General features: G+C 39.8%; 1 protein-coding gene across 4 annotated transcripts in view; it reads right to left on the bottom strand.

Moving 5' to 3' along the window:
* STXBP6 (syntaxin binding protein 6) overlaps positions 1-23,637 on the bottom strand; it is a 284,040-nt gene that overhangs the window by 4,894 nt on the left and 255,509 nt on the right. For all 4 annotated transcript variants that reach the window (XM_081047366.1, XM_081047367.1, XM_081047368.1 and 1 more), the window contains one exon: positions 3,849-4,006. In XM_081047366.1, coding sequence (XP_080903492.1) covers positions 3,849-4,006 — 158 coding nt within the window. The remainder of the gene's footprint in view (positions 1-3,848; positions 4,007-23,637) is intronic.

Below are 23,637 nucleotides of genomic sequence, written 5' to 3'. Positions count from 1 at the left end.
TAAAGGGGAGGCCCAGCCAGGTGGGGTGTGGCCAGCTCAGCTTCGCAGAAATACAACTGGATCAGACATTCTGCTGTTTGAGGTATTTTTGCAGAAAGTGCAATCATTTCCATGCTACCTAAGTTGTTTTTTTTTTTTTTTTTTTTAATTCCATGGGTGTTAAGAGCTTTAGAATATGGAAGGCAGGGTACTGTTGCTTTCCTGCTACAAATCCGTTGTATGACCTTGAGCTCTAAAGTCACAACTGCTCTGTACCTCATGTCTATAAATATCATCTCCAACTCAAATGCTTATGGATCAATTTAGAATTCAGAGTTCCCACAGAAGAGGAGTTTAAAATTTCCTTTTGATACATTTTGTTTTCTTAATATCTCATGGAAAGCTTTCTTTCAAAGCTGTGTAAGCTACTTCACTTTAATAACAATAATAATAACAATAATAATAAATCATTAATCATACTGGGGATTCTTTAAGAGGCCTGGACTCTTGAGGTTCTTTCTGCCTCAGAGACCCAAAGGAAGCACACAGAGCCAGGATAGAGGCAGCCATTCTAGGCCAGTGAGAAAAATGCCACTTCCTACTCCCTCCCCCACAAATGTGGGCTTGTGCAGAACAGGGGAGCTCACTGTCCCTTTCAGGGAGAAATGTCATCTGAGGATGCCTACATGTGGGTCCTGCTCTCGCCTGCTGACTCACTGCCTGTGGCGGGTGGCAGAGTGCCGCACACACTGCAGCGCTGTGCTTTTTGGGGCAGGGGAAAGTGAGCAGGCCTGCTCAGTGGCTGAGTTGCACTTTCCTAGGGGTTGAGACTGTGCCAAGCCCACAGCTCAGGAAGGAACCACGCTTCCTCAAGCCAGGCTGAACTGAGCTAGGGGAGAGGGGGTGCAGGAGCATTTTCCATCTGCTCTACAGGAGACAAGCACCCACATATTTTGATGGCAGGGTCATGTAAAGGTGATCCACTCACTAACATACCTGGGTCATTGCAGGAGTCCTGGGGAAAGTTAGAACGTGGGAGATTCTTTTCTACTGCAATCTAGAAAGGTGGGCCATACTCTCTAGCTGAAGTTACATGCCCTTGCAACCAGGAAACATGGAAGAACTGTCACTTGGAATTGCCATTCTCTGCTCAGGGCTCTAACATGGGCGTGGAGGCTAGCCCATTCTTTATGAGTCAACACAGCCACGTTTGTGTGCGGGGAGCGGAATGACTGGCTTCCGTCTCCGAACTGTCTCCTCACCAGCAGGCCTGGTGGGGGCTTGGCCAGTGAAACACTTCTTCATGGTCACCAGTGGTAGGTCAGAACCTACACCAGTGGGTTCAAACCAGGAAGTCCTAGTTGCTGGGAAAACAGCCACACCTTCTCTAAAGAGGTCAGTCTCCTCATTAGGAGTTCTGCCAACGTTGGTGATTCATAAACACATATCCCAGTTTAAAAAAAATGACAAGTCTGGCTCTGACAGTGTCTCTCTCACACTCCCTCAAACGCACTAAGAGACACTAGCAGCCTCTCCCTCTCCCTCTCCTTCTCCCTACAGGAGAAGAATTCACTGGCTGGCAGCGATCATCCTGTTGGTCAAAGCATAAGGCCCCTTTGCCTTTGGTGGATGGATCCTGTTTCAAGGGCTACTCTGTGTTTAGAAAGCATCAGCATTTAGCAGAAGGCCCTCCCACACCCCTTTGGAGGGCACAACATCTTCCCCTCCGACCCTTCCCATCCTTGTGTTAGGATGCTCAATCACATTTCTGCAACCCCCCACCCACCCCAACTGTGTTTTTTATGTGACTGAATAGGGCAGGTTCAGCAGAAACTATTTTTATGAAAATAATCATAACTGATGTTAATTTAGATTTATATGTGCCAGGTATAGTGCTAATAGATTTATAGGTTTGAATTCATTCAATTCTCTCAATACCCTAGAAGATATGTACTATTATTAATTAGGCATATTTTACCAATGAGGAAACTGGGGCTTAGAGAAATTAAGCATGAGCCCAAGGTCACCGAGATGGTAAATCAATCACAAGGTCTTAACTATCATACCATACTGCCTTCCCAACTACTTAGCAAACTTTACCGCAGTGTCAGGGAAACAGGGTGACCTGGGCCAAGAATTCTGGCCATCTGGTTAGGTTGTCCAGTCCAGTGTTTGCACAAGCTCCTCTGAGGGGGAGCCCACATGGATGACCTCCAGGCATTGTCCACTCCATGTTAGGAAGAGTGATTTCACAGACTTCCTTGGTAACCTGGTTTACGGTTTAATCATTAACCGGAGCTCTTGTTTTTAGCAGAATTTTGTCAGTGCACCATTGATTGCTCAGTTCTAATAAGGCATAAAAGAGAAACTGCCTGTATGATCACACTTCCCAGACTTGAAGACAATTACAAATTATTCCCTTTAGCCTGCTTGTTCCCAAATCAACATTTAAATGTTTCCCCAGACTTCCTCTGTCCATCCCCCATTTAAATCACTAGAGTTACTGTTTTTTATAAATGAAGTTGGGGATCCTACCATTTCCATCCTCATCATTATTTCTGTACAATGAAGGCTGGAGGAGGGACAAAGGGATGCTGTCTGGTTCCCTCTGCCACAACCATGGCAAGCAGAGGCTATGGCCTCCAGCAGGGCTGCCTGCAGTTTCAGACAGATCTGGGCCCCCCAATGGGCCCCTAAAGCAGCAGTGCAGTAAGACCCTGTCCTGAGAGAGAACTGATGACGTAATGAGACAGGTCTGTGCAAAGGGGATGCAGGAAGGGAAGGCAGGAAGCATCTACTCGGATTTGGATCTGCAGTCTGGCCTGAGCCTGAGCTCTGGGAGAGGCCAGCTTGGCTCAACCGGGGAGATATTTCTTGTTATTTTTCAGGTTGTGCACTTTTTGTTTCCTCAACAGAAGTGGGGTTTTCTGTTGAAGCAAATTAATTTGCCCCCGCTCCCCCAAAGGTCACCTGAAAAGCATATCTGTAGGGCCAGACTATGAGCCTGAGAAGCAAACAGTTATCAGCGGAAGTTGTTTCTGGAAACCTAAATGTGAATCACTAGCCAGAGAAGAACTGCCCTTTGATCTGAAGCACAAGAACAGCAGTAAATCCTCTTTATCACCTGACCAACAGGGCTCTCTTTCCTTTGGTTTGTGACTCTTGGATGGCTGGCTGCCAATAAAAACTCTCCCTTCCCCTTCTTAAAGGTGTATTCTTAGGAGTGTGTGAAAGTAGATGTGTGGACTCATGGTCACAGTCATGTGGGAAATGCTTTCCTTTGGGTTCAGAAGTGGGAGAGAACCATGCAGGCAGCTCGGCACTAGTCATGCCAGCCTTAGAGGTCCACAGCCCTTCGCAGAGGGGAGACTAGCTCTGTGGTGTGCTGCGCCTTGGAACTAGAGCTTGCTTTTCAATAGTGCACAGAACACAGGACGCTAAGCTCATGACTGGAAAGGGACAGTAAGGAAAAGTAAGCATGAGCAGCAGCCCAAAGTCTTCTTTCAAGCACTGGCCAAGGGAGGAAGGATATTCTGGGAACTCACCTCTTCCCTACCCCCATACTGTTCCCTGAAACCTGAGCCTTAAACTTCTGGGCAGGAATTAAAGATGGTCCACACATCCCAAAGGTCTAAGGTCAGAGATAGGGATGTAGACATCAGACAGGAGACATGCAAAGAAACAGGTACAGGAAGGAACCTTTCATGACTCTGGCACTTTCTAAGTAGCAGATGGAAATTGTATAAAGTGGGGGGAAAAGGCTTGATTTTGTATCTGCCATCATGGAAAACATACTGAAATAAAGTTTCTTGGCACTGAAGCTCCCTGATGACCCACAGCTGAGACCTCTGCCATCCTGCAGGACCCACCTTGTGTGCAGTTTCTGCAAACTGCTGGGCGCTGTTCTTCATGTCCTCTGTCTTCTCCTCTGCTCGGCCTAATCGCTCCCCACGCTCGTTCAAGGCCTGGCTCGCTTTCTGTACGGCACTGGTCACGCTATCGGCTGCTGAATGAAGGATGCTGTTTCCTGAAGGAGGACAGTAACAGTATCAGAAGCTGGCTTGGCTGACCTACAGTGACAGACCCCTGCCAGGGGTGAGCACCCTGTAAGAGCAAGGCTGGGCACACTATAGAAAGCCCTCGGGGGTCTAGGAATCAAGTCAACCTTTCTTCTGGTTGGGTCTGACTGACTCGCTTGTAGGAAGAACACTCGTTGACCCGGCAGGACCTGCGCAAATACTGAAAGCTTCTTTCACATCCTCACCAACACACCACTCACGTTCATTCTCCTGGCTTTCTGCTTGGGGAGGCTTGAAAGAATCGGGTCCACCTGGATTTAGTTCTTGGTTTGCAAAAATGAATGGAAATTCTGACAAGTTCAGAAATGTAGGCAAGTTCAATGAGACTTATCTGGATCTTACATGAATTTCCTCTTGACTTGGGATTTAGGTGAATAACCACAGGGAAACTGGGGGCAGGACTCTTCCAGATCTAACGCTCCATACTCCTTTCAACCCTTCCCTTTCACTTCTTCCCTAAATGTATGGCTCCAGGTAAGAAGCTCTGAATCAAGCTCCAGAGTAGATGTGTCAGCTCCCACCCTTGGATCCTGAGCTGTGGTTTGGTCGGTTGGGTCCCTTGCCTCTGATCTCTAGTATGTGAAATGTGGAGCCTCAGCAGCTCACTTAACCAGCAGGTAGAAAATAGTGAACCAGTCCAAGAAGAAACTTAGCATCTGAGATCCAGGAGGGACGACATGAGAAAACCATCACGTTTCAAAGGCTTGTGCATCCCTGATATCCTCTGTGCCAGGACTGGGAAGCAGAATTCAACAGTAAAGAACTGGTCCATGCCTCGCTCCCTGAGAATGAGCCACTCACAAAATGACAACAAAAGGAAATTTATAGCTGTATTTTGTTAACACTGAGTGGAAGATATTTAATGGCATTTTATATCATAGCTTTATCTCTTTGAATAAGTTTATTACATCATTTAACTTTGTACCTGGGATGGATATATGTAGCCACAGACAACTTTTAGTAGAAACGTAATTTCCTCTGGTCTCAGCTGCAAAGGTTTCCTAATTTCTCCTCTGTGGGAACAGTCTGTGGTTTGTGGCAAAGAATGTCAGGCAAAGAAAGAAAGGGGCTGGCCCAGAGGAAGCACTTCGTAAAATGTTTACCATTTTTCTTTTTTAGGGTAGATTTCAAGGGCTTCCACTACGTACTAAAGGAAGGAGAATGGGGTGAACTTAGTATTATCAGTCAGTTGCATCAAGCAGTATAAGCAGCCAAGACAAATGGACACAGATTAACAGGGACCAGAGGAGATGAGGCTCTGGAGAAACCTGGTGGAATGCAGGGTTGGAACGGAAAGTCTAGGGCTTCAGAACAGATTTAGGAGGAGGAATCTTCGTCTGCTTTACCTTCACATCATACTCATGACTGTGATGACAGCTTATCACCACTGCCTAACATTTGAATGGCATTTTGCAATCATAAAGCACCTTCACAAATATTATCTCATTTGATTGCCACGAAAATTCTACTGAGAAGGCTGAGGCTAGTTGAGGTTAAGTGGCTTGCACAAGAATTATGTCACTAGGGATGTGACATGGCTACCATGAAAACCTGGTTTTCCAATGACTTTTCCTTGGTCTGCACCATCCTCTTTGCAGATCTGCTGTCAGGCCTGGGAAGCAATCGGTATGCCAGAATTGTGAGCAGACTGGCACAGACAGACAGGTTTTGACAGGTTATTTCCCAAGGTAATGCCTGACTGTTTCTGCCCTCAAGGCATTCCTCTTGGTAAATGAAGAGTTATTGTCCATGCTGCATTGCAAGTTAGGTGCTCTCAAGGAGGAAGAGAGCAATGCGAGGGAATAGGAAGATGGAGACGGGACTGGAAGGTGCACAGGAATGGGGGGAGGGCCTAAGAAAATCTCCTCCTTTTCCTTAGTTTTTCTACTTTCCCACAGCTTGGCCACCAGAAACTAGGGATAAGATGGGGCAGAGAACCTGCAACTTTGCAGCTAGGAATGTCTTCATTAAAGCAAAGGATTTCAGAATTAGCTCTCATAAAATTAAGAGGGTATATAACCAGGACTTGTCTTTTCTCACTGGAATTGACCCTCATGATAGTCTCCAAGTTTAAAGAACAAGACAAACAAATGAGAAACAAAACCTCATAGACACAGACAATAGTGTAGTGGTTACCAGAGGGCAAGGGGTGTTGGTGGATGGGAGATGAGGGTAAGGGGATCAAATATATGGTGATGGAAGGAGAACTGACTCTGGGTGGTGAACACACAATGGGATTTACAGATGATGTAATACAGAATTGTACACCTGATATCTATGTAACTTTACTAACAATTGTCACCCCAATAAACTTTAATTAAATTTTTAAAAAAAGTTTAGACACATCTGTGCTTCTCAAATGAACCTGCTATGCATAAACCATACTGCTTTCTTGTCATGACTTCCTTAAAGTTAACTTTGTACATGATATCAGGTAACACTGCCCTGGCTTTATATGATACTATTTAACCAATAGTCGTTATAATTAAAAGAGAACCAAATCTTATAATTAAAAGAGGGAACCAGAGGCTGTCTTCACATTCAAAGATCACACTGCTGACCACTGTCAATAGAAAATCCATCTTTAGTGATTTCCAGGCATCGGGATGGATTTGAACAAATCTCATTGCCTCAGTTGAAATGACCTCTCCTGGTTTCAATTCTACCCATATTTCAGGCCCAGTGAAAAGTCCTATAAGTTTTATCAAGCTTTAGGACAATTCCATTCTTTCCTTGGCCTCAACTCTGAGAGAACTGTCTCTACCCTTTTTTGGGCATGTCATCAAATCCAGTCATGGGATACTCTTCTACCTCATTCTTCACCTGTAGATGCAATGACTTCCCAGAGGGATTATAAATTCCATGAGGATACCACTTCACTCACTTGACCATTCCCTAAATCTTGAATTTTCCCCTCTTGACTTAGGCTTCCTGCTTGCTTACTTTCTTCTCTCTGGGATCTTCTGATGCTGTAATTCCAGGATTCCATCGTTGGCCATCTTCTCTTCTACTCTACAGAGTCTCCCTGGGACAATTTTTCTCAGCTCATGGCTTCAATGACCAAATGTTTACCCTCAGCTAGGATGTGCTGCTGAGCTCTAGACTCATAGTTTTTCTTACTGGACAACTCCAGCTGAGTGACTCAAAGTCATCTTGAAATCAGTATGTGTAAACCTGGCTCCATTACCTTTCCCTTCACACCTGTTTTTCCTTTGGGGTCCCCCGCTCAGTGACTAACCCCACTATCTGTCCAGCTCTTCAATTCAGAAGTGTGGGAATCCAGTCTAGATTCCACCCTCACTTTTACCCCATCCAATTAAAGGTCACCCCCTGCACAGTTCTCTGCTTTCTGCTGTCCTCACTGTCTTGCATTGATCCATTCCTTCCAGTCTTCAGAGTTACAGTAACCACCTTTTGTCTAACTGTCCCCACACCGTTTCTGGTCCACCTCCCACATTTCTATAGTAAAGTATAATAAAGTTTTTAAAAGGGAAATCGGTCACCACCACCCACTAATTCAAGATAAAACGGAGACTTGTGCTCTGCTTCTCTCCGCTCACTCTCAGAACCTAATCCATTTTCCCTCCTACCTTGCATTCCCTACTCCCATGCCTTGCCAAAGTACCTACATTTTCACAGATGGGACATGTGCCATATTTATTTTACCTATATGCCTTTGTACTGACCGTTCCCTCTGTCTGGAACTCTGCTTCTCTTCTTAGCCTCCCACTCACTCTTAAGTACTTCAACACACTTCAGACCTCTTTCCAAGAAAACCTTGTCATGTCTAGCCCATCGTACCTCCTCTTGTCCTCAATACAACAAACACATTGTCTTGTGTCTATTTCAAATGGTATATTTATTTACCTGCATATAATTGTTGGATATATAGTGTGAACTTCTTGAAGGCAGAAACTGTCTTTCTCACTTCTGTATTCCCAATACATGGCACACAGTAGACATTTAATAAATATTGGTTGACTTAGAGGCAGGAAGGATATATTATTCCTCTTATGATTTCTTCGTGCCTTAGCAGAAAGTTGGACACACAGTTGATGCTGTCACATGATCTAACTAAGTCCTGAAATTCTAAATTTGCCAAATAACAAAGGGTTTATTAGTCTGTGTTTAGTGAAGTTAATGAGCTCCGTTAGAGATTGTGTCAGGACTTTAATGAATTAAGTCATCAACAAAATGTAAAAAAGGAAATGTTTTTGCTATAGCAAAAGTAAAGGGGGAGTTTACTAAAAAGATTATTGTTACTAGCCTTAAAATAAACAACTGTAAAGTATAAAAATAACAGAAGTTAAATAGCTTAATAAATCCAATACAAAAGTGACAATTGCCTGGATGTTTACTATTTCTAGGCACTGACTAAAATCTGCTCTTCACAACAACCTTATATGATGGGCATATCATCAATCCCATTTTTGCAGATGGGAGCAGCAAATGTAGAAACGTTTAGCAATGTGCCATGGATTGCATAGCATAGCTAAGTGTTGAACCCAGGAAGTCCAGCTCCAGAGCCAGTTCTCTTACTCATTGTGTTAATTGGCTCTCCATGGGAATTTTCTTGTACTGAGATTAATGGCACAGTCTGCATTAACTCTATGGAATAAGACCAGTATAGTAGTTCCTAATGAATTTCTTAAAATCATAATAATACAAGACAAAACATCCTGTTCTTATTATAAGTTAAAAAACTTACTATAGAAAATTGAGAATACAGGGTACCAAAAAAAGGCAATAAAATCATGTAATATTCAGTTGACTGGAGAGAATCACAATTTACATTCATGGTACATTTTATCATAGCAATTTCTCTGAATATGCTTTTCTAAAACATGGTTGAGATCATACTGTATCTATTTAGTTCTATATTCTATTGTGGGTACCTTCCCATGTCACAAAAAATTGTTTGAAAATGCTGTTTATAATGGCCACACTACATTATTGTAACTTATTCAACTATTACCCTTTTAGATATTTGGTGTGTTTCCAAAAGTCTTACTTTTTAAAATGAGGCTGCAGTTACCTTCTTGCACTTACACACATGTGCGTGTGCATGTGTGCGTGCACACACACACACACACACACACACAATTTTTGCCATATACACACATCTCTGACAATTCCTAGAGGTGAAACTGGTTCAAAGGACATATACATTTTTGAGGCTCATGGTGTATGCTGAAAGTTGCTTCCCTGAAAGATTTGTTCAACATTCAGAACTATTCATTTGAATGCATACTACGTGCCAGGCTCAGTTAGGTTGACACAACTGTCAGAACGATTTTGAGGGCGTGATTTATCTTGTCTGATTTCCAATGCCCTCATCTGTAAAATGAGAGTCATGTCATCCACCTCATGTGGCTGTGGTGGAAATGAAGACGAAGATATAAATAAAGAGCCTGGAGGTGCTGAAAGCACACGTGTCCTTCTACCTTCCTAAGACCACATTTGCTCTCTAGGAACTTTGGGAAAATGGCACAGTCCCACCCAATGCCATTGCTTGTGTCTCTTACGTCTTCCTGTCTTGTGGCTAAGTGTCCTGAGGCTCTCAGAAGACACTTCTTAGAAGTCTTGTGTACCTGCTGTGGGTAGCTCAGTGTGTTGCTTAGAGAGGGAACTGAACATATACTTATGAAATCAAGGCATGCTTTGTAAATAGGATGCCTGACTCAAAAGTTGGGGCCTATCATATTGTGCTGAGTTAAATCTAGAAATAAAATGGTCTCCTAAGGCAGATAGAACAGTAATTCTCTCTAAATAGACATGAAGCATATTAATACCCAAAATTTATTCATGCAGTCTGAGAAGAGGCTGTCAAACACAGTAAATAAAATGAACTACCTTTTAAATCATAGTCTCTAGAGAGTACAGCAGAGACCATTCTTACTTCAATGATGCTGCATTTACATCAGTTTCATTCAACATGTGTTTTTAAAAATATATATGCTGGCATCTTTTATTCTAAATGATTCAGAAGACTTTGAGAGAGCAACTTGAGATAAAGCTATAACATTGTATTCAGTCACTGTTTAAAAACACAATTAAAAGATATTTAAATGTGTAGAAAAATGAGGGAGAAAGAGTAAAATATATTAACAAGTAAAAATAGAAGAGAAAAAAGAGGAGGACAGATTATTAAAAGTACACAAAACATGTCCATAGCTCAAATATCAGCATAATTTCTTTTGATCATCCTAGACTTCAGGTTGTATCTTGGTAATCAAAATGCCTAATTCTATAGCTAGTAAAGAGGCAATTTAAATAGAATTTTCAGCAGCTACTTCCTATATCAAATACATATGTAGATATTTGAAATGCAAAATACTCATCCTGTTTGAGGAAAAAGATAGTGGAAAAATCATCTAAAAATAAATGATTGATAAATGTATGCCAATCTATACTCAGTGCTGAGTAAACACGCTCATTTCAGAGCACTCTTTTAAAATGAAATCTGTTAATAGTTTTGCTTGAACTATTTCTATTCCATAATCAATTAACCACTTAAGAATAATTGTACAATAATTCCCATCTATCCAAACTAACTTAGAGGAAAAAACAAGTGTATGTATAAGTGGATTTGGGTTCTACTACAATCAACTCAAAAATTGACTGGGAGAGCTATTACATTAAATCTGTTAATAGGTTAGGAATGTTAGTAACTCCCATATCATATGCCCAAAGTGTTCAATAGTAATTCACTCTTTGAGCAGATTAAATAATCCCTATCCTATTCTCATCTGTGGTATTAATTTTCTTAGCAAAACCATTTCAGTTAGACATAAGGTAAACGTATTAGCGACCAGACCAGTATTATTGACATTCAAATTAATTTTATTGGGTAGAAATCTATGGGATTCAACCAAGATTTTCCTTTCCTTTTTCTACTTCCAATCTTCATTGCTAAGCGTCCCTACCATTAGAGGACATATTAGTAAAAGACTAATAAATAAATTAATTAATTAAAAAAAAAAAAAAAAAAAAGAAACGAAAAGTCTCACGGAAACCTGGTTCCATGACCCCGGCGTCCCTTCTCAGTTCTAAAGCCACTCTGAACCATGTACACACTATTCTGCTTTCTGAGATGAGCGCCTATCTCCACCCTTGCTCATGGTAATCGTGAGGCTTCTAAGGAGGTTCTGCTTAGTGCTGTGACTTGCACTAAACGTTTTACAAATGAACAATAATTAAAATAATAATGATGATGTGAACTTCCACGTCTAGAAACAGAGTGACTAAATGCAAAGACACATCTGGTGAAACAAGTTGGTTCTTAATTCACAGTCTCCGTTAATGATCTGTGAGCATGGGTAAATTACCAAGCTCTTTCAACATTACATTGACTAATCAATACGAATCACACTGCTGCACTTCAATGTTGGACAACATCAAGGACCCCCTTATAAGAGGATTTTCTCAAAAGGTTAAATTTCACTCATACTTTTGTGGTACTGACGAATCAGATAAATTCTATTACAAATCCAGGTTATGTTACAACAAGCCTTTCTAAAAGAAGAGTTGTGCCCATGTTGGGCACAGATGCAGTGAGCCAGGTACTCACAGAAACTATTCACTGACTGTCTACTGCGTGCAGGTGCTACCCTATTTTACAGTTGAGGATACGAGTGCTCAGGGAGGTAAAATAGCTTACCCCAAATCACCCAGTTGACCCCAAAGTTCTTTTTTATTATTTTTAAATAAAAATTGTATACATTTAAGGTTTACAACATGATGACTCAATGTGCCTATACTACATGATAAAATGATTACTATTACCAAGCTAATTACCAAGCAATGCATCTCCTCACATCTACCATTTCTTTTTTTTTGTGGTGAGAGCCTTTGAAATCTACTCTTTTAGCAAATTTCCAGTGTTAAATACAGCATTATTAACTATAGTCATCATGTGTGCATTCGATCTCTAGATTTATTCATTCTACAAAACTTCAACTTTGTATGCTTGGACCAGCATCTCTCCATTTCCCTCACATCCCTGCCTATGGTAGCCAGACACAGAAAGGAAAAAAAAACCCTACATGATCTCACATGTAGAATCTAAAAAAGTCAAATACATAGAAGCCAAGAGTTGACACCAAAGTTCTTTTTTTAAAAAATGTTTCAGGTGTACAAAGCAATGTAATAGACATTTACACACCTCACAGTGATAACTCCCCCAAGCAACTATCCCTCTGACATCGTATATAGCTATTACAATATCATTGACTATATTCCCTATGCTGTACGTTACATCCCGTGACTATAGTTGACAGTCAATATTATTCTACTTCAGCTTCAGGTGTACAGCGCAGTGGTCAGGTATCTACACAGTCTATGAAGTGGTCTCCCTGATAAATCCAGTTCCCATCTGGCACCCCATATAATCTTTACAACATTATTGATTATATTCCTCATACTGTATTTCATATCCCCATGATTATATTGTGACTACTGATTTGTACTTTCTAATCCCTTCACCTTCTTCCCCATCCCCACCCCCTCCCATCTAGCAATCCAAAGTTCTTAAAGACTATGTAAGCATTTTCCAAAATGGTTGTGTGGTTTAAAAGAGTCCTACATAAAAAAATACTCCATTCTATTGTAAAATGACTTTGTGAAATACCGATCCAGCCTCCTGATCCAGGCTCCTTTATTGCAGAACTTTGGAAAACCTTGAATATGCGTATGATAATGTAAATGTCAATCAAAAGGAGGTGGGAGGAGAACAAATCTGTTAGCAGAATTTCCCAGAGATATTTATTCACAGGGTCCTCGTGCATAGAATCTGCTTTGGGAAATGCTACAATAAACTATACTGACTCCTAAGTTAAAGGAGGAAAGATAAATAAATGCAGGCTGTCCTCATCAATTTAGTAATAGAGGGACAAGTCGTGTAATTACCTTGGAAAAGCTCACTTTACGGAGGCAGCAGAGCAGATATAGCACGCTGAATGGCAGTTCCAGAATTATCTTTTGTCTCAAGTTGGTGGCCAATTTCAGGGACCATGAAGCTTGTTTGTTGCCTGCAGCTAGATGGCAAAGAAAAATGGACTCGGAGCTCAGGAGTACTTTGTAAACCCATACACTCAAAAGCTTACTTGAAGGAGACCTCGGAGTTATCTATTGCTGGCATTACCAAAGGAAGAAGAATGGATCATTCTATCTTCTGTTGATGATGTTAAGGTGATTTAGTGGAACCTCAGCTTGTTCTCAATTCATAGGCATATCTCACACGTAAGGACTCAGGAGGAAGTCTGATATCCCCTCCCTTCCTATAGAAGCCTATGTATGAGTTTATATTCTCGTCCCAATTCACTGTCCCAATTTTCTCAATGGCAAGGGTCAAACATTTAGGCTTTTTTTCATGCTCTTTAAACACTTGAACTCATGGTATGTGGAGAAATTCAGCAGTTCTTTAGTATTCGTTTAAACTTGGTTTTATGAACACGCTCTTATAAGAGTTATGGAACATCAGCAGAATTCAAGGAAACTTCTTTTTGTCCTGTTTTGTACAGAGAATACCAGGCTCTCAGAAGGCTTGCTAAAATTCAACTTGAAAGAGGGAACACTTGTTCTGAGGTTAAAAACCTCAAGTGGCTCTAAATTTGGTAAAATGGATTTTGTTCCGTTTTTGGTACGTATGGCGACAAACCAGCTATGATCTGCAGCCCTTGACTTTTATTACAGTTGTAAGCTAGTAACTTTTGCTTTAATAACTATACTTTCAAGTCCTGATATATACAATCTGAAAACTTTTTACAATTCTACTGGCTAAAACGAATTCTGTTCAACATGTGGAGCCTGCTACTTATTAGCCATATGACCTTGAACCAATGACTTACCCCCAGTCTGTTTCCTCACGGGTCATGAGGGTTGGTCTAGTACCTACCTCATAAGGTTGCTGTGAGGAATAAATGAGGCAATGTACAAGTGGGGTACTTAGAACAGTGTCTGGCACATAGTAGCCACTCAAATTTAGCCATTATTGAAGAAACAAACTTCAGTTTTCTGGCACTAAAGAGTCTTTCTGTTAAGCTTCCCATTTTAGCTCATCTTCCTTTCCCTACTCGCATTCACCATAAACATTCTTGAAGGAAAAGTCTACTCTGACTGTGACCTCTCATACTTCTCAATCACTTTGTAGTTGCAGCGAAGTGGCTTCCACACCGCTCTACTGACACTGCCTCTCAGTCTCATTAATGACCTATCAAGTCCACTGCTTCTTTTAAGTTTTTCTTCCACTTGGCCACTGGACCACTCTTTTATTTTTAAATTTTTATTGGGGAATATTGGGGATGGTGTGTTTTTCCGGGTTCCATCAGCTGCAAGTCAAATTGTTTTCAATCTAGTTGTGGAGAGCACAGCACATTGGCCCATGTGGGAATCGAACCGGCAACCTTGGTGTTAGTAAGAGCACCGAGCTCTAACCAACTGAGCCAACTGGCCACCTGGAATACTCTTTTCTAAAAACTGCTCTTTCCCTGGGTTTCTATCACACAGTATTTCTTGATTCCCATCATCATTTTGTCAGGAATACTTCCTGTCAGTTTTATTCCTTTTTTAGGAGTATGTGGTCAGAAAGATCTGGGTTTGGGTCTGTCTTTGCCAAATACTAGCTGTGTGACCTCAGGTAAATTACTTCATCTCTCTGAGCCTATGTTTTCTCATTAGCTTAATGGCGATAAGAAACAGTGCCTATTTTTCATAGACTTTTTTTTGTGTGGGAATCAAATGAAATATATACTTAGCGTTGTGTTAGTAGTGCAGTGTGAGCTCAATACAGACTGCATTAGTAGTACTATCTGCTTTATTCTATACATTGATTGTAGAATAAACATGGGCCAGACACTGTCTATACATTTCTGCTTCTCAAATTTTACCTTCATTTTAACCCACTCTTTCCCTCCCACCCCCATCAGACCTCTTCCTCCTGAATTCCCTGTGTTAGCTAATGGCCCTTCTGTCCACCCACTACACGACACTCAATTCACCGTTAACTCTAACCTCTGTCACATCCCACAGCAAGATGTTCGTGCAACCTGGGCACTTAGCTCAGCAAGGGCTCTTCACTCAGCCCTCTACTCCAGTTCTAGTCCCCGCTAGGTATATTGGACCACCACAGCAGCCTGGCAGTTTTCCTGCCACAGGTGTCTGTTTTCTAAGACATCATCCTCTTCCCATACTACTGACTTGATCACGCCCCTTTCTTTTCTCAACCCTTTGTTGGCTCACCCACAATACAACACAACAAACTACAGAAGATCCTTCCTGATCTGGAGCCAAGCTACTCACTTGCCACCCCCCACAGACTTTAATCTCTATTGCCTCATTGTTTCTTGACAAATTTTAGAAAAATGCTTTTAGTCAGCTACTTACTATAGGCAGAGTACAGCACATGATTAATACATTTGGAAAACATCAGGGCTGTATCCAGCTCTGTCTCTAAGGGTGTCCAAACATTAGCAATAGCACTTCATTTCTTTCTTTCTTTTTCTTTCTTTCTTTCTTTCTTTCTTTCTTTCTTTCTTTCTTTCTTTCTTTCTTTCTTTCTTTCTTTCTTTCTTTCTTTCTTTCTTTCTTTCTTTCTTTCTTTCTCTCTCTCTCTCTCTCTCTCTCTCTCTCTCTCTCTCTCTCTCTCTCTCTCCCTCCCTCCCTCCCTCCCTCCCTCCCCTCTCTCTCTCTCTCCCTCCCTCCCTCCCTCCCTCCCTCCTTCCCTCCCTCTCTTCCTTTCTTTCTTTCCCTCCCTCCCTCCCTCCCTCCCTCCCTCCCTCCCTCCCTCCCTTTCTCCCTCTCTCCCTCTCTCCCTCTCTCCCTCTCTCCCTCTCTCCCTCTCTCTCTCTCTCTCTCTTTCTTTCTTTCTTTCTTTCTTCTTCTTTTTTTTTTACAACATTAGCATTCAAATGCAAACCTAGTACTCAGACTTTGGTGTCTCACACTGTTTTCTGCTGGAAGAAAGCAAAGTTCTTTAGAAAGCAGCAGATTCCATGACTTGGGGCAAGGGAAACTCAGATAGGCCTGGAATACCTTATTACTGCCAGAAAACCAGGATCCCTTCAAAGATGGTAGGGATAGTGCTAAAAGGAAAAAGAAGCCAATTTAAAGGAGGTCCCCTTGAACAAGTTGTGATATTTAGAACATCAATGATAATAAAAGTTATAACAATGAAGATGATAGCAATTATGATTATAATATATAATTGCATAATAAGCATATATTGTAATAAAATAACATCTAATTATATGATAATCATAATTTTATATAACTTTGTGGAAGCCATAACTTGCTAATGATGACTTAATATAAAATATACAAAAATGAAGATGAAATAGAAAACAAGATAGACTATAATTGCTTTAGTTTATCGATTTTAAGAAGTAAAGAGTATTTTTATTGAGTTTAAGAAGGAGTATTAAAATATTTGAGTATTTTGTTTCTCCTAAGTGTTTACTTATACATAAAAGTAGGATTGATTTCTATCTGTGTGAGAAGCAATAGGTAAATACAGGAAACTATCAGTAAACAAGAGTTTCAGAAAGAGTAGAAACCATTCCAGAAAGGACTGATGAGCATCAATGGTCAAACATAACCATTAATAAAAAGAGTGGCAAGGATGCATTCTAGGGTAGGGAGTGCTTTTTCTTCTTTAGAAATTGGCTATCTGCTCAGACTAGCTCGCATCTGTTAGTGAAGAAACCTCTAGATAAATTATAAGATATTAATAAGGCATTTGTATGTTTCCAATAATGCTAACAAAGCAGGTCAATGTATAATAATGGCATTATGTAGAGGATAATGTAATGCTAGCCAAGCAAACAAATGACACACCGTTCTGGGAGAAAACCCATCAAGTTGAAAAACTGGACCCCTGTAAAAACCACGTGTGGAAATAGTGCTACTGATGTGAAACATCAAGTTCAGCTATAAAAAGGGGCCCAGTGAGATATCCAGGGACTCGGGTTTCACTTTGGGAGAGAAACCAGACCTGTGCTCCCACCGGAAACTAATTGTTTGACAACTCAATTCCTCTAGGCTCAGGACATATGACAATAAGCATTTCAATTACGTTTGGAGGATCTATGAAGAAGAAATAATAAAGACGTAAATGAAACCCATAGTATTGCTAGTTCATAATATGTTTAAATATAATATTCTTTTAAGTGTTATAACATTTTTTCATGTTTTGTCCATTTAAAGTATCTAAAACATTCAACATCATCAGCCCTATTCAATTGTGCTTGGAGTTTAAATTGTTTAAAGGAATTTAATGAACTAAGTTTGGTAAACAATGTTTAAAAGTTTAAGGAAAGTTGATTTTTCAAATTTTGTTTAGTAGAAATATTTAATAAACTGAGCATGAAAATAAAAGTGTTTCCTCTCCATGCAAAACAATCCCAACAGTTTTCAAGGAATATAATCAATATCTTCAAATGTATCATCTCTTTTCTTTGTACACTTTTGAATCTTTGTACACTCTGGTTACTCAATCCGTGAGGCCCTTTCCTTCTTTGACAACTGGTAATTCATACTTCTCGGGTGTCATTCCACCTTTTTCAAATTTCTCTGATGCTTCGTTTGTTTATTCATTGAAATGTTTCTGGTCATCTATGTTTTTGCTGCAGGCGCAGCAACAGGCTGGGAACACAGTCGCAGATAAAACAGACATGCTCCCTGCCCCACAGTCCCCACCACATGCTAGGCAAGGAGCTTACAGTCTAGAAACAAGAGGTAGATTGTGCATAGGTTAAAACAATATATGTGTAGGTGTATAATTGTGTGTGTGTGTGTGTATACACCCATATATGTCATTTAAAAACTGCCAGGCAGTTAACAAACAACAAGCTGTGATAGTGAATTCAAGGGCAGGGTGACCGATGTAGGCTCAGTGGTGAAGGCCTGTCTGAAGAGGCAACATTTGAGCTGTGATGTGGAGAGACTGGAGAGAGAAGCAGGACTCGGATTAAGGGGGGGCTTGCAGACCGTGGGAATGACATACAGTGCGACTAGAAGCCACTGCAGGGTTTTAAAACAGGGGTGACGTGGACTGAGATCATTTCTGAAATTCTGATTCTGGCTATAGTTTGTGAACAGGAGCAAGAAAGAAAACAGAACATTTAAGAAGCTATTGCAAGGGGGATCATATATATGGTGATGGAAGGAGAACTGACTCTGGGTGGTGAACACACAATGGGATTTATAGACGATGTAATACAGAATTGTACACCTGAAATCTATGTAAATTTACTAACCATTGTCACTCCAATAAGTTAAGAAAAAGAAAAAGAAAATGTATAAAAAATAAGTGCAGGAAATCATTAAGGTAAAAAAAAATCCATAAAGGAAAAAATCCATTAAAGTAAAAAAAAACCAAAAAAACTGAGTAAACTTTTATAAAGGGCTGTTTTTCTAAGGATTGAAAAGTAATGCACTCACTGTAAAATATGACTTGTTTAATTCTTTGTGGGAATCAGATCACACCTCACCCTTCCGAAATTGTGTATATTCAGTAGACCAATTTCAACTGTACTTTTCACCGGATTAGTCTAAATTAGTCTAGCATCACATATATATGCTCTCTATTAAATTAAAATGAGTAGAAATTTATTTAAAAAAAGAAGCTATTGCACATATCAGTGAAGTCATATGGTTCTCAACATTTTCTGACCTTTTTCCTTTAGCATAGTAATCTCAAGATATGTGGGATATAAAACTGAAGGCAACAAAGGAACAAGACAAACAAATAAAGAAACAAAAAATCATAGACACAGACAACAGTTTAGTGGTTACCAGAGGGTAAGGGGGAAGGGAGGTGGTAGAAGAGGGTAAATGGGGTCAAATATATGGTGATGGAAGGAGAGCTGACTCTGGGTTATGAACACACAATGTGATATATAGATGATATATAATAGAATTGTACACTTGAAACCTATGTAATTTTATTAACCATTGTCACCCCAATAAATTTGAATTAAAAAAAGAAACTATTGCAATAAATAAAGTTAGAGATAATGGCAGCCTGTACTAGAATGATGTCAGTGGAGATGAGAGAAGTGGAAAGATTTAAGATACACACAGATGGGCTGACTATGGGAGATGAGGGAAAAGAAAGAATAGCAAGTAAATCCCAAGTTTCTGGCATAAGCAAGTGGGAATATAGAAGTGCAATTTACAATATAGAAAATATTGTCAGAAAAACAAATTTCCTTGGAGGGTGAGCAGACATGAGAATCAAGTATTTCACTTTGGATAATGTTATGCTTAAGTTGCCCACGAGCCATCCAAGTGAAGCAGTAAGGCAAATAGATATTCCTGTATGAAGTTCTGGGATGGAGATATAATTTGTAAGTCAGCAGCATAGAGACAGAATGGAAATGGATAAGCTTACCTAGTGAGTAACACTAAAGAGAGAAGGGAAGGAGTTTGCAAACCATACCTTTAAAAAATTTAACATTTAGAGTAAGGTGAAAGGAACAGTGCCTGCAAAGAACCCCGAGAAGAAACAGCTTGAGAGGCAGGAGGAAAACCAAGATGAATTAGGCACAATGGAAGTTAAGTCAGGACAATCCATCAAAAAGATGGCCACAAGAGTGCTAGGGCAATGCAATGGGGTAAAACAATCTTTTCAACAAATGGCATTGGGACAACTGGTTAGCGACATGTAAAAAATGAAGTTTGACCCTACCTCACATCATCTACAAATTCAACTCAAAATGGATCAAAGACCTACACATAAGAGCTGAACTATAAAACCCTTAGAGAAAACATAGGCATAAATCTTCATGACCTCATATTAGGCAATGGTTTCTTAGATATGACACCACCCCAAAAGCTAAGTGACAAAAGCAAAGAGTAAATAAACTGGATTTCAGCAAAACAAAACAGGTTGTGCTCCCGCCTCATGTTTCTTTAGCACTTTATTCATGTCTCTGTTACTATATTTAACATTTTATATTCTAATTATCGATTTAAGTGTCTGTTTAGCTAATTAGAGTATGAATTTCTTAAATTTCCTTGGCTGTCTCCTCTCTATTTGTGTACTTGGTGCCAGGAGAGTACTAGACCCATACATCATATGCATTATGTGGCTGGTACTATATGAAAATAAACACATTTTAAAATACAAATAGGCAATAAAAATATAAAGGGTGGAAAATATAGAGGAAGGTCACCAAGGAGAAAGCTCACTAAGACTAATTTATTAACATGAGATGGGAAATTAAATGGTCTTAGATTAAGACAATAAAAGGTTAAGTGGTTTGGGGCTCTAGGAATGAAGGACAGGTCTGATGTTGAATATTCTTTACAATAAACAAAACCAAATTACTGTGCTCTTTGACTTAAGAAAATATGTATGCCACGCTTAGTATGTGTCCAGCCCAAATTGGTTCTTAGAGATGTTTTATTTCAAACTAATTCAAATTGTGTGTCAAACTTACTGTCATTAAGTAACCAGGCTCTTTGGGAAGGTAGCATGACTTCCTCATGTAAAATCAGCAAACACCCTGTTGTTTTACACTGGAAAGCAACTTAGGGGACATCTAGTTCCTGGAAGAGAACACTGTGGTTGGAAGGGTAAGTGAAAAGCTTTGCTCGAGGTCACATCCCAGGTAATAGCTGAGCTGGCCGTGGAAGCCGTGCCACTGACCTGAAGCCCAGTGAGGTTTTCTGCTCGCCTATGGTCTTCAGGATTTAAGACAAACACACATGGGAGCTGAGAAGGGAAGCTGAAAATCTGGCAACTGATTTCCTTAAAACAATTCACGCTCATGTCCCTTTTGGAAAATGTTACCCTGACCTTTTGGAGAACTTCAGGTACGCATACACCAGTCGGTGATTTCAATATACAATAGTTGGCTTTGATATCATAATCATAAAATCCAAGGGAAAAAAATCATGCACCTCAAGGAAAAGCGTGTACACACCCGCACAGGATATCTTACATCACCAATTTATGTGTCCAAAGGACTGTGAACTGTGAAGAAAGCTTTCAATTACTGAATGCTCTTCTGACAATGTTCAGCCCGTGAACTGGCAATGTGACCAGCATGGAAGGATACACGGGAAACCTCTTATCTTGAGCAGAAGAAATGAGGCAGATGAACTTCCACAGACAAAGATAATCTGCTAAATTTAAGGCAAAATATGCTGAGTATAACAAAACATTTTCTATTATAGTCACCAAGGCGACTTTACTATAATCTACTAGTCATTATTGCTGTAGTTAAATCTTATTATTTTGGAGATAATAAAGAGAATCAAGTCAGTCTGCAGCCTTGACCTATTTCCTTTCATGATACTGGCATTCGAAAATTGCAGTTTGGGTCAATAATACTTCAGACATTGTCATCAAGGGCAACAAAATTCAGTATACAGTTCATTGAACTATAGCTTCTTTTTCTGACTGTCCCATGCTGGCACCCACATGAAGTTGAGAGTCACTGAATTTCTTGTTTTAATTTGGTGAATGCAAAACTGAAAATCTCCCCTCATACACAGATTGGGAATATGGTGACAGATATGGTGATGAATTTTTACCGTCTCTCTGGTGTGGCACTTAATAATTTTGAAATTGACATGAAATCCCATAGGGTTTCATGACCACTCATTAGTTATTCTAGGTCTTAATGTATTTTGTTTGATTACTAACAAGTTCCTGTGATATATTTTACTTCCTAAGAAGGATGCTCTGAAAACTCCTGCCAATTGGTCATTAAAATCTATAACAGTTATCATCAATCAAATAAAATTACTATCAATTACAGAGTAATTAATCCACACTGCATCATTTTAAACACAAACATTTTCGATTCATATTAACAAGATACAAACTGAAGGAAAGAATGCTCAGTCAACTGAAGATCTGTATCATGAAGGTTACAATTGCATCCATTTCCATTTGTATTATTATTATTAGAGAGTATGATTTGCTAAGTGCCTGGTATGTGCCAGAAACTGTGCTAAATGCTTTATATCTATTAGTCTATAAATGTTAATGCCTACTGCTTAAGACAAATACTATTATTCCCCTCTTAAAACTAATGAAACTCAGAAACTCATCTAAGATTTATACTGCTAGTTAGTGACAGAATCTTGATTCAAATTCAAGCCTGATTGACTCTAATATCACTATTATTTTTTGTATTGTGAGAGTTTCCAAAATTTCTTAAGGGTACATCTTATGAGGTGAAATCTTCAAGTACCAAGAGAAGATTTTCATTTATCTCGTCCTTATGATGTTACACTTAATGCCCAGGATGGGAGCGTGACTTTCACATGCTGTTTCCCTCTCCTTGATAGCTCCTCTCTTTTTCAACAGCTCGGCTAAGCCACAATCCTCCAAGAATCCTGCTCTGATTCCCTGAGGTTGAGTGATGGATTCTGTTTATGCTTTCCATAGATCCTTCGAATTTCTTTCACGTAGCATTTGTTATAATGTACCCACACAGTTGATTTACTTACATGTACACCTCATTAAACGAGGAGCTTCTTGATCACGGGGGTAGTAGCCCCTTTATTTTTCAGCATCTCCAGGTATGATGTGTGTCATTCAGTAGGTGCTCAATAGATGCTTGCTGAACGAATAGCAAATTGATAAAGAATGGAAGGTGTTTTGGTTTATAAGGAATTGGGGATGTTGCTATTAATGCCTAAATCTTTATTTTCATTGGCATTCATCTTGCATTGTGCTATTTTAGGTGACACATGGAAAGGATCAACTTCTGGATGTACTGCAGTAAAATTCCAGTTATACAGCATGTTTCTAAATTGTTATGGATTTTTCATTCTGTGAAAGATATAACCATGTACAAAATACAAATTCAGGATATTTGATTAATATGGAAACAGTTACTTTCAATTGAAACCGCACTATTTCCAAAATTGTTGTTTTGGTTCTGGTAGGAAAAAAAAAAAGACATACAACTGTGAGTGAAAACCCAAACAGATTTTGCTTCTTCCTGTGTTTACTCTATTTAGAACATGAGGGAAAAGATGTTGTTCACACCACTTCTGTTTAAATACCACACTTTTAAAAATGATTAAGCACTGAAAACTCAATTTAGGATAATGAACTTTTAGTATATTTCATCCCTAGCCAACCTACAGGTTAAAATGTTAACAGACTCACATCTAAAAGATAAAGATTTCCATCAATTAAAAAATATTTTGTATTTCACTCATTGAGTTTTCCAAGTGTCATTATAAGTCATTCACAATCCTTGTTGTGGGAGGATCCTTGTATATTGAGGAAAGAATAATCCTCACACTTTTAAGGTATGCGACTCTTTCGTAAGACATGAGTAATATAGATGCTAACGATCCTTGGACTTTACAAGGTTGAGTGCTGAAGAAATAATGATGACCTAATTGGAGAGGGATGAACGAAAGAAAGTAAAGTGGCCAGTGATTAGAACACTGCAAATATTTCAGGAAAAGATGACAAGGGCCAGAGCTATAATAGTAACGATGGGAATGAAAAGCCAGTTTTAGGCGACACTGAGGGAACACTCAGGAGGGTAAGAGAGAAGGGCTTGTTGAAGGTGACTTATTTGCAGACAATGCATCAGGAATTTCTAAA

Source organism: Rhinolophus hipposideros (assembly GCF_964194185.1).
Source record: "Rhinolophus hipposideros genome assembly, chromosome: 5".
Lineage (NCBI taxonomy): Eukaryota > Metazoa > Chordata > Mammalia > Chiroptera > Rhinolophidae > Rhinolophus > Rhinolophus hipposideros.
Note: the sequence above shows the minus strand (reverse complement) of the source record. Positions and strands in the feature narration are given on the sequence as shown.